General features: G+C 38.3%; 1 protein-coding gene across 1 annotated transcript in view; it reads right to left on the bottom strand.

The window, feature by feature from the left end:
- Positions 1-3,163: 3,163 nt before the first annotated feature.
- The window catches only part of rasa2 (RAS p21 protein activator 2), a 33,848-nt gene continuing 26,396 nt past the window's right edge, over positions 3,164-10,615 (bottom strand). The window contains exons 20-24 of the mRNA XM_044204179.1: positions 9,175-9,257; positions 8,537-8,745; positions 7,327-7,430; positions 6,676-6,856; positions 3,164-6,524 (exon numbers count right to left, since the gene is read on the bottom strand). Coding sequence (XP_044060114.1) covers positions 6,494-6,524; positions 6,676-6,856; positions 7,327-7,430; positions 8,537-8,745; positions 9,175-9,257 — 608 coding nt within the window. The 3' untranslated portion in view covers positions 3,164-6,493. The remainder of the gene's footprint in view (positions 6,525-6,675; positions 6,857-7,326; positions 7,431-8,536; positions 8,746-9,174; positions 9,258-10,615) is intronic.

Genomic DNA, 10,615 nt, shown 5'->3' with positions numbered 1-10,615 from the left:
TACTAGTGAACTGTAACAAGATTAGAAGGTCAATACCACTCTCGTCTGTACGGTAAATATGAAGGTGACGCAGCAGTAGCTTAGCTTAGCATAGCATAAAAACTGGAAACAGGTGGAAACAGCTGGGCTGGCTCTGTCAAATGATAACAAAACCCTCCTACCAGCACCTCTAAAGCTCAGTAATTAACACATGTATCTTTTGTTTAATCTGTACAAAAACTTAAGGGTAAAAATTACAATTCACCATTTTACTTGGGATCTGTTTCTTGGCTCTGAGCAGTCGCCGGGTAACCAGCAGACACTCGAGTTACTGCTCCCGGCCAAGAAACAGTTGGGCACATATCCACCTGTGGAATGGTGTTGTTTTTACACTTGTTTTTTTTGCACGGATTAAACAAACAAGATATAATTTAGTAAGCTTTCGAAAGGCTGGTAGGCACATTTTGTTACCTTCAGAGAGAGCTAGGCTAGCTGTTTCCAGTCTCTGCCCTAAGCTAAGCTAAGCGGCTGCTGTAGCTGCTTATTGTTCAAACGTAACAGTGGTATCAATCTTCTCATCTAACTCTTGTCAAGAAAGCTAACAAGCATATTTCCCAGAGTGTTGAAATATCCCTTTAGATGGGGATATGAATGACATGTAGGAAGAAAGAGGCTCACTGTAAATTATGCTCTCATTTATTGTTGTAGCAGTGTTTTCCTTCTCACAGCAGGTGAAGCAGTGGGACAGCACCCTGCAGCTGGTATAGGTCCCGTCTTCGGCTTGCTGACAGGGTGGGACCTCAACCAGGAGTCTCCTTGAGGGCAAGGCTGCTTTATTTGTGTAGCAACTTTTAAAACAGAATTTACTGAAGGTCAAGGCATAAATCAACATTTCTCTCCATAAGTCTTCCACTTGTAGTTGTCAGACAAGCTGGGGACCCACCATTACTACACATACTTTTTTACTCAAGGGTTTACTTACATTAACAAACCTCACCAAAGACGGTTTCCTGCTGTGGTGTTACTTTTTGTCAAAGCTACTGTCAATCAATTTGAAATATAAAGAAAAGGACTTTAAAACCATGTTTTATATTGTAATGGTCGTGTTAACTCAGCAAGTCAATAGTTTGGACTGTAGACAAAAAAACAACAACATCAACAACCAATTTGTATTTTTAGCAAAGACAAGAAAAGAGGGGGAAAAAAGCTGTGCTACAGCCACAAGGCTGTAATTTGACACAGCGGTGCTTTAAACGAAATGTTAATACCAGCATGTTAACATGCTGATGTTGAGCGAGTATCATGTTTACCATCTTCACCATCTTAGTTTAACATGTTAGCATGCTAACATTTGATAATTAGCACTAAACGGCCGCACAGTACAGCTGAGGCTGATGGGAATGTTTAGCAGGTTCTTCATAGACAAACTGAAATTTTGACCTCATGATAGCACTGGCTGAAAAGTTCTTACAATTCATCCTGATGGGGACATGAATGTGATACCAAATTTCATGGCAATCCATCCAATAGATATTTTAGTCTGGAGTGACCAACGTTTCCATCCTCCAGAGCTACATGGGTAAAAAGTGCTTCATTTAAGTGCTAAGGGAGACTGAGAGAAGCTGCTTTAATGCAAAGAGGAGACTTAAAACCAAACACCAGCTTACAGATTACAAAATAAAACCAACATGAGCATGAGATGAAGTGTAAACATGCAATTTCAGAAGCCATGCTGTTGTACACTACAACACCCCGTGGCAGCGTACAGCATGTAACACTCAGCGGTGTCGTGGTTACTATGTCAGCCATTATTACAGTTTTGAAATGCATGCCTGTGGATGAGACAAATGAGTGTTGTATTATGAGGTCTCTGATTTATGTTCTGAGTAAACATTTCCCCAGTTACATAGACTATAATTTCTATCCTATTTTCCTCCATCTTCCTCACAGATAGCTCCAACGTCAAGGAATGTGGAAGATAAAATGTGTCTAGACCTGACAGTGTGGTATACAGGCTGTGTGGTTTATTAGATGTTTCTGACAGAACACGTAACTGAGAGTTTAGTACTGTCTGTGTTCGTTGTCCTTAAGTAACTATAAGCCTGTAAGTTCTGGGAAACCTAGCAGCAAACTTATCAGCTTTCTGCCAGGAGAGCAGCACCCCAAGATCGATCTGTGACTTTTGTAAAAAAAAAAAAAAAAAAAAAAAAAAAAAAAAAAGTGTCTGGAAGAATCAAACCACTACATCAATTCTTACTGAAAACATAATGCGTAAAGTAATGAATGGATGCCTGTAACCTGCACTAGAGACAAAGCTGGAAAAAAAACCTGGATAAATGTTTTTCCTCTGATTGCTACTGCTTATAAGAATTATAGATCATTAGTTTAATACTGACTGGGTCAGAAAAAAGGTAAAAGCTTTTGTAGGTGTAGGTACAGATGATCTTTAAAAGAATAAGTATTTAATTCCACACAAAGCTTAAAGGGTTGCACAATCATGGGCCAGTATTTTCACAGCTGGTTATGGAATTTCAATTAAACCTATATAATGTTGCCAGCATTCCTACATATTATGTGTCACATATATGTACTGTATGCACAGCTTTTTGCTTTGAAGTGCTGCAGGTTTATTTTAAAGCAGCTGGGTTGCTGAAGATTAGTGACAGGTGGAAAAGGGAAATTTATGCAACTTTTTAGTCATATGTATTTTAAAAACAGGTCACTGTGACTCTAAAGCTGTTTATTTTGGGCTGTTATCAGGAATAAAGCAGGGATGAAGCGGGTTAATGTGAGCAAAAGCAAACCTTATATCTGGAAAAAAAAAAAAACATCCCTGAAGGATGCATTATGACTAAACATGATTTATTTCATTTAAGCATGATTAAAGACTTTTGTGTACCTCTTTAAGATTTATAGTTGCTTCCAAACCCAATAACCCAACATTTCCTTCTGTTACTGCTTTGGTTTGTAATTTTTTTTTATTCAAATAACGTGAGCTATCAGCTTTACTTCCTTACTCACAGAGATAATTTCAGTATCCTACCCAAATCCATCACACTAAAAGCCTCGTGCCTTTCACACCAAGTATAAAACTCAACGAGTCCAGCAAGCATTTGTCTCAGCCGTTAAAATATTCTTGATATTTGGCTTTTCAATGCAAGCACAGATACTCCACAAATAGGAGAAGCGTTGGCAAAGTGTTTATTGTAAATTGTTTCAAATGGACACAGAAAAGACCATGGAAAATAAAATATTTAATGTATAAAAAAAGAACATACATTGTACTTAAAACAGTATGGAGACATTCAGAAGAAGTGAGCTGGAAATGTGTCTGCACCTACTGATTGTGCACTGAACATCCCATGAAGTCTTCAAACACAATGTTAATTGTACTCGTGCTCTGTGCTACAACTCTTACAGAACAAATGCAAGATGATTTTATGCCCATATTTGAAAAGTAATTTATATTTCGTTGTCGTTGAAAGTAAACTTGGGTTACAGACACTGAATGGACACAATTTTTGTTCTTGCATAAACCTGGACTTTGTCATTTCTGTATTTAATATGAAGTGCTCAGAAACACACATCAGATGTGCGAGCTGGTACCTTGATTGATGTTATTCATATGATAGTTCAAAGCACATATGAACGTGTCCCTTTCAGTTTGGTAAAATTACGATATGAAACTGGCCACAATCTAACATGTCAAAATCAAGAAGACAGCGGTCCTAATGCACTTCAACTACTACCAGGCCACCGCATGCGTTTCCACATGCATCTCAACTGCATCCTGACATGGACTGTTAATATTTTAGGACAATGTGCAGACATGGAAAAACAAATGGAGAAAATTCCCTTATTAAAATAGATAAAAAGCATAGTTCAGTGACCAAGCAAATGGAAATAAAAACCCAAAACATGTTCACCTTCATACGAAAATGAGCACACTACCAGAGGACATCAACCACTAGTTTACTGGCCCTTATTAAAGCAATGGAGTTGACATGCAAGCTTATACAGTATATCAAACAATATCTTTATGCTGTGATTAGTTAGATTCAGATCCACATATTGTTGAAATTTGGTCCAGTCCCCCCGCCCCCAACTAGTCCAACTGAAAACTTTTCACAAGCACAGGCAAAGTTCATCCAGTGATCAATTTCTTAAAATCAATCATTTTACAGTTGTATTTTGGCTCTGATTAGGCAGTTCATTCACCTACAGCCTGCATGTGAACATATTGCCAGCTGCAGCTCGTGGGACATTACACACAATATTCACTTCAGTAACACTGCGTCAAGCTATCAACAAGTGGAGGTTTGGCAGCAGCTACAACCACATACAGTCAGTAAAGGGAACAACTCAGGGACAAAAACAAAAGTGGACAAAAAACAAGTTACCGTACCAGTATAACAACACATTAAATCAGTGTTTTAAAAAACAGAAAAGATACAAAAACATTTTCCTAGAAAAATATATTGTTAAATACAGACATGCATGTTAGAAACATATGACGGACCAAAGAGACAACTTCTGAAAACAACTTATTTCCACAAGCAAAGAAAAATACACGGTTAACCCTGTATTATCAGCATTAGATGTTCAACTTTTGTTGTTAAAATAAATTCAAGTTTCGTTTGTATCTTTTCAACACTTCATTGTTCAAATGGGCAAATGATGGAAAACAAAAACACAAAACCAGGATTGAATCAAAGTCTGATTGTTCATCAGTTTTCTCCAGCAGAAAAAATGATTTGTTGGTTAATCGTCGATTAGTCAGAAAACGTGTGGACTGACAAAAGTAATCTGTAAAAATGTTTAACATTTGCTGGTGAGAGCTTTAAATTTTGAGGATTTGGTTGCTTGTATCAATTTCATATAATAAACTGAACACTTCTGTTTGATCAATGGGAAAAAATTTAAAAAGTAATTTTAAGACACCATATTGGGCTCTGATAACTTGTGATAAGCACTTATATTTAATTTTGACAGCTTATAGACTATTTTCCATTACTGTATTGATCAGATGCAGCCCTACTTCCGCAAGATATGATGGTTAGGATAAAAATGTGTCTAGGATATGAGTCACATCAAGAGTGTGATAATGCATCATATCATTATCAATGAATGTATCTTTAAAAAGCAAAAACAAAACTTGACTGTTCTGGCAGTGCAGAGCTGTGACTAACAGTTAAGAAAAGTTAAAAATATAACTTTTAAACTGTATGCCACAGAGTGCCACATTTCAAACAAATTCTCGAAAAGTACAACAGCTGGAGCTGCAGAGTGCTGCTGGTTGGAGAAAGAAAAGGAAAGAAAAGGACATAATGTGTTTGTTGGTTGTTGTGATTGTCTGGATTAATTTAGTTAGATTTATTGTTATTCTGATTGATTACTCTCCATCATTTCTTACATAAGCCACTATAGATATGTTGCGATGCTCTCAACATGACAGCACAGATCTGATGTACACCGTACCAATACGATTCACAATCACAGGGAAATACAACTCTACACCACAATCATGTGCTATCAGGACTTAAAACTGAACGCATGCAGTCTGCTTGCCTCAATTCACTAAAAAGTGTGTATATATAGTCTCAATTTTTAAAACATTTGTATTCAAAATACATTAATTCTTTTTTTTTTTTCAAGTCAAACATATGAAATTGTCTTTGGTCGAGAAAAATATCTTAAAATCTACAGGCTATAAATGTTATTGTACAGGAATGAAACAAAACATTTTTTTTACTCAAGATCATGTAACTGATCAAAATGGGGAAAGCTGATACCAAGTATCTAATCATTTCCATTTGGAGTGCTCCAAATATTTAAAGTGCTTCTGCATTATTCCCTCAGCATTTAATGTGAAAGAAACATCCATCAAAGTAAGGCAGATCGGTTTCATCTACTCAACTGTCCTCTGAAAATATATATATACATTTGTTCAGAAGAGGAAGGACACTAGAAGAGTAGAGAAAGATAAAAGGGGCACAAATACAGGACAATCCTCCAGAAAGATAATGATTATCAATCAAGTCGAAGGACAGATGTCAGAGCAAAATCTTAAAAGATTTGGGAGAGCATCATCACAGCTGTTGATATAAAACTGGGTGAATAAAAAAAATTAGCAGCCTATTCACACACCATCTAATGATGCCTTTTTCACACAGCTGTGGATGTAAAAAGAGGACATAAATTAAGACAAGGAAAAGAGTCTCTTAATAAGGGACCCGCAACGCAGAGGAGAAGAGGAGATGAGAGGACGAACTGCCAAAGAAAACGACAACACCTAAGGGTTTGTTCATTTCAAGGACTGAGGAGAGATCCTGGAAAAGCTCACAAGCTCGTTCTGGTTCCCGTTCTTAGGCTGTCACTGCTGTAGTGGACTCATGATGTCTGGAGGTCAGGGTGTATCGTTCGTTCATCACTGGGACACACCAGTGGGCGTTCTCTCTGTGGTGTACTGACACCTGCTGGTATGGCTGTCTCAGGCCACACCTCCCCGCCCTGGTTAAGAGGTTTTTCCTACTATGGGGTTGTCCCTGAAACAGAAAGGATAACAAAAGATGAGTACCTTATCTTTCTGCGAGTAGGAGCAGCTACGTGTGAGTGATCACAGCAGTAACAATGAATGTATATGTATTACGGTAAATGTAACAAATGTAACACGTAGCGACAGCCGCCCAGACTTACAGGCTCCCGTACTGTGCTGTGGTGTCGCTCCTGATGTTGTGCTGCCTCTGAAGTTCCTCCATGATGTTTCGGAGTTGTTTGAGTGTCTGAAAGGTCTCTTTGGGTTCCTGAATAGTGAACTTGGAGTACTCCTCCTGCTCCCGCTGAGGGCCCTGGTACACTGCCATACTGGCACATGCATCTACAGAGAGGTAAACATCATTATTACCGTGCAGATTAAGGGTCGGGTTATACTGGAGCAGAACTAGTTCTTGTTGTCCGACCACATCGTTGCACTCCGTTGTTCACATGAAAAATGACAGAAATCGTTATGTAAAGAATGAAAAAAAGAGAGCTAGAGAGAGAAGTTCAAAGCATGGCTCCTTTCTCACCTCTGCACCGCTGCCCAATCACTGTGTGGAGTTTGTGTGAATGTCGGATTGTTGGTTTCGGAAAGTTACAGAAATGGCCAGACCCCCCCCAAGCTATTCGACCGTCCGAGTATACTGGCCCCTGAAGTATTACGACGGTGAAGCATTTGTGTTGTGTTGGCTCTGTACTCTAGAAGCCTTTTTCTTACTCAAAGATTGCAAATGGTGGCAGCATCGTGTCTTGGTGGTGGTTTTTGTGACATTTGACAACAAGTAACCAACAAATTCAGCAAACACTGACCCTCCATGCTCTGGAGCTTGGTATCGTTTGAGGAGAGGAGGGAGAAAATTCTCTCTGTTTCCCGGTCACAGTCTATGTCCAACTGCAGGTTGGCCAGCACGGTGCTGAAACAGGAGGAGAGAACAAAAGTGTAAGAAGATCTCATGTAACATTTTCATCCAGCTCAGCCCTGGATGTACTTTCTGTAAACTCTGAGTATTGAACAATTAACAACAAATACACGAGGAGGAAAAGAAAAGAAAAGTAGAACTGAACAGTTAACAACCCGCTGTCACATTGCACAGTGACTGGCCAGAATAAACAGTAGAAATGCCAAGTTTCTATTCAGATTTGGGATTAAAAGAGAATATTTAATGCAGTCAAACAGCTACAGTACATTAGTCCACGGCACAAATCATTAATGCTGTGGTTAACTAAAATAAATCAGCTTTTTAAAAAAGGAGCAACGAGAATTTGTTGACAGCTAAGACATTTTTTTTCCACATGGTGATTTGTTGTTCTTTGTAATTAAATGCAGCAAAATTGTGTAAAGTTGGATGTTGGAAAGAAGACATGCAGTGGTGGAAAAAAAAAAATATTCAGAAAGGCCAGACACCTGTCTCCAAAGTAATGAAGGTCTGCTGAGCATTTTCCGGTTATTTCACGCTTTAGTACATAACTGCAGTCAAACAATTATGAAATAAAAGTTTGGTTTAGTCCCTACAAAGGTTCCTGCATGTGTTCCTACAGTGGAAAAGGGCTATTTGTCAAATGTTCCAAACTTAAAGATTGCTTCAATGCTAAGTTAAGACTGTTGCTCTTAGTTTCCACACATGAAAAACTGAGTTCAGTTCAAAATCACTTTATGGCAACAGACAACGAGTGTTTTCCAGCTGCAGTAAAACAGCCCATATAAAATGATCCAACTGTGGAAGTTTTGTATTTTGCCATTTCAGAGAGAGTTTATATCTGTGTGTTCTCAAATCTACTCTTTCTACACAACATGCCTGTTTTCATGAGTCACAGCTCTGGTCTTGGAGTAAGCATCTGCATGGTTGGTCAAATTTACCACCAGTGGTAGGGTTTCAAAACAGCGGCGAGCAATTTTATTAAGTGTTTATTGTAATGTGCAACACATGTCCCACAAAAGAGCAGCAAAAATATTGAATACTTTATAGATGCTTTATTTCTTGTCCTGGAGGTGGTGACGATGATGTGGACAAATACTCACACTGTGCACGGCTTACAGCCTGCTGCGTTGTTACTCTGGCTTTTGCAGCACTGCCAGGCTCCACTGGTGTAATTTGATGGATGGAAGGTGGCCAGGCGTCCCTCGTTGCAGCGGATGACCTGACCCAGGACCTCCAACCACTCACTGGCCTCTACACAGTTTCCTGCTTGCACATACAGAGGCTTCTCAGAGTGGACCACCTGAAACATCTGACACAAGAGAAACAGAGACAAGTTTAAGAGCCAAGTCACAACAGGGTTACCATTCATTATTTTCCAGGTCGTTTCCAGGACACGTTCAACATTGTACAGTTTGATGTACAAAGACAGGTCGGTTTATGCTTACAATGAGAGCAGCCCTTAGATGTGTGATTCCTATTACATTTCACCTCTAACAACCTGATAAAGCTTTTCAGGAGATTTTGTTCAAATTTGTAATTTTCCATACTTCTTCATGTCCGAAGGCTGCAAGTGTTCAAAGTTTTCCAGGGGGACAACAAATGCTCATGAGACTACCAATACTTTATTTCATCATTTGTTGGTTTTAACTTGGGGAACTGCCTCTGGGACTAAAGTTTTCATCACAAAGGGGCCATGCTTTAGAAGCAATGACTGGGTGTCTGAGGGGAACTGGCTTACATTTTTGCGGTTAAAGGCACTTTCATCCAGTTTCTCCACCGCCTGGATATTTTTGACATTGATGACGCAGAGGGCTTCTTTCCCTGGAAAGCAGAAGTCATTCTGTCAAGTATGTGTCAAGAATAATACACTGACAGACAGAAGTATTTACAACCTATATTATAGGCTGTTTGTGTTAAACAGTGTGCTCCTATGAATTAATGCACCTTACAATAGCGTAAACCACAGTGCTCAAGATTATATATAGGCAATTTTTGAAAGACAACCTCTCATTCTTGGGAGTAATAATAGCTATTTTTGCAAATTGCCTCACATGATGAATCCTAGCAGTGTGCTCCAAACTATCAAATTTGTTGAGTCCTCACAGACAAAATGTTCACATAGTTGTGTTTGCTGCAGGAATGGTACAATCAAAATGATTCCTGCAGATGTGGCACTATGACATGCCAGCATGGTGTGGCTCCCAACAAAGAGAGAGAATGGATGTTATTCTTACATAAAATCCATGATCCATAATTTAACTTTTGTGAAAGTTGTAGCTCTTGTAGCTGCAGTGTCTCTAAAAAGATCTTATAGAAACATGAAAACAAACGCAAATCCAAAAGGTCTGTATGCAAGTTGAAATACAGTTTCTACACTTAATACCAAATTTGGCAAAGATAAATCAACCGAATCTTGATGGAGAAGTCACTATGTGATGGGTCAGACCCTCATGCGCCACTCAAATTCCCAACTTTTTGATGCTGTCAATTTGGTTTTGATTGCACAAGGTGATTTTAATTATTCATTTAAATTCTTTATCTATTCTAGAGTTTGTGTTTGTTGTAAGCAGACAAATAGTGACACAAGTTCAGACTGACACATCTTGACGCCACAAGTGATAGTCAGATAAAGACAATTACTCTAATTTATCATCACATCCTCCCTTTCTAATATATTACACTACAGCACAACACTCTTGACGCTTTCCTTAAATCCCCTGAGAAGATTTATTTAAAAAGTCCTCAAAACTTAACTGATTGATTACATTTGGGTCACAATCACATATAGTTAAGGCAAAGTAAACACACACTTATTGACTCATGATCCCACGTAACTATATTACTTTGGATGAAATAGTCCATAAAGCTATCAAGTCACATGCAGGTAGAGAAGAAGAAGTCCATGCTTTGCTCTTTAACTGATCACCTAAAAAAAAAAACCTAGTTAACACTTGTGATTAGAGTACTTTATGAATTAATTAACTTTTTATTATTATTTTTACATATGCTGGCTTTCCATTAATAATAATAATAATAATAATAATAATAATAATAATAATAACAACAACAACAACAACAACGGCTTTTAATATTTATGTACAACACAACTTTAAATTGGCACCTCCACTATGTGTAGGATCGGAAAGGTCTTTACTTTGGTACCCTCTGGTGGTAGTATT

Source organism: Siniperca chuatsi, linkage group LG7 (genome assembly GCF_020085105.1).
Source record: "Siniperca chuatsi isolate FFG_IHB_CAS linkage group LG7, ASM2008510v1, whole genome shotgun sequence".
NCBI lineage: Eukaryota > Metazoa > Chordata > Actinopteri > Centrarchiformes > Sinipercidae > Siniperca > Siniperca chuatsi.
Note: the sequence above shows the minus strand (reverse complement) of the source record. Positions and strands in the feature narration are given on the sequence as shown.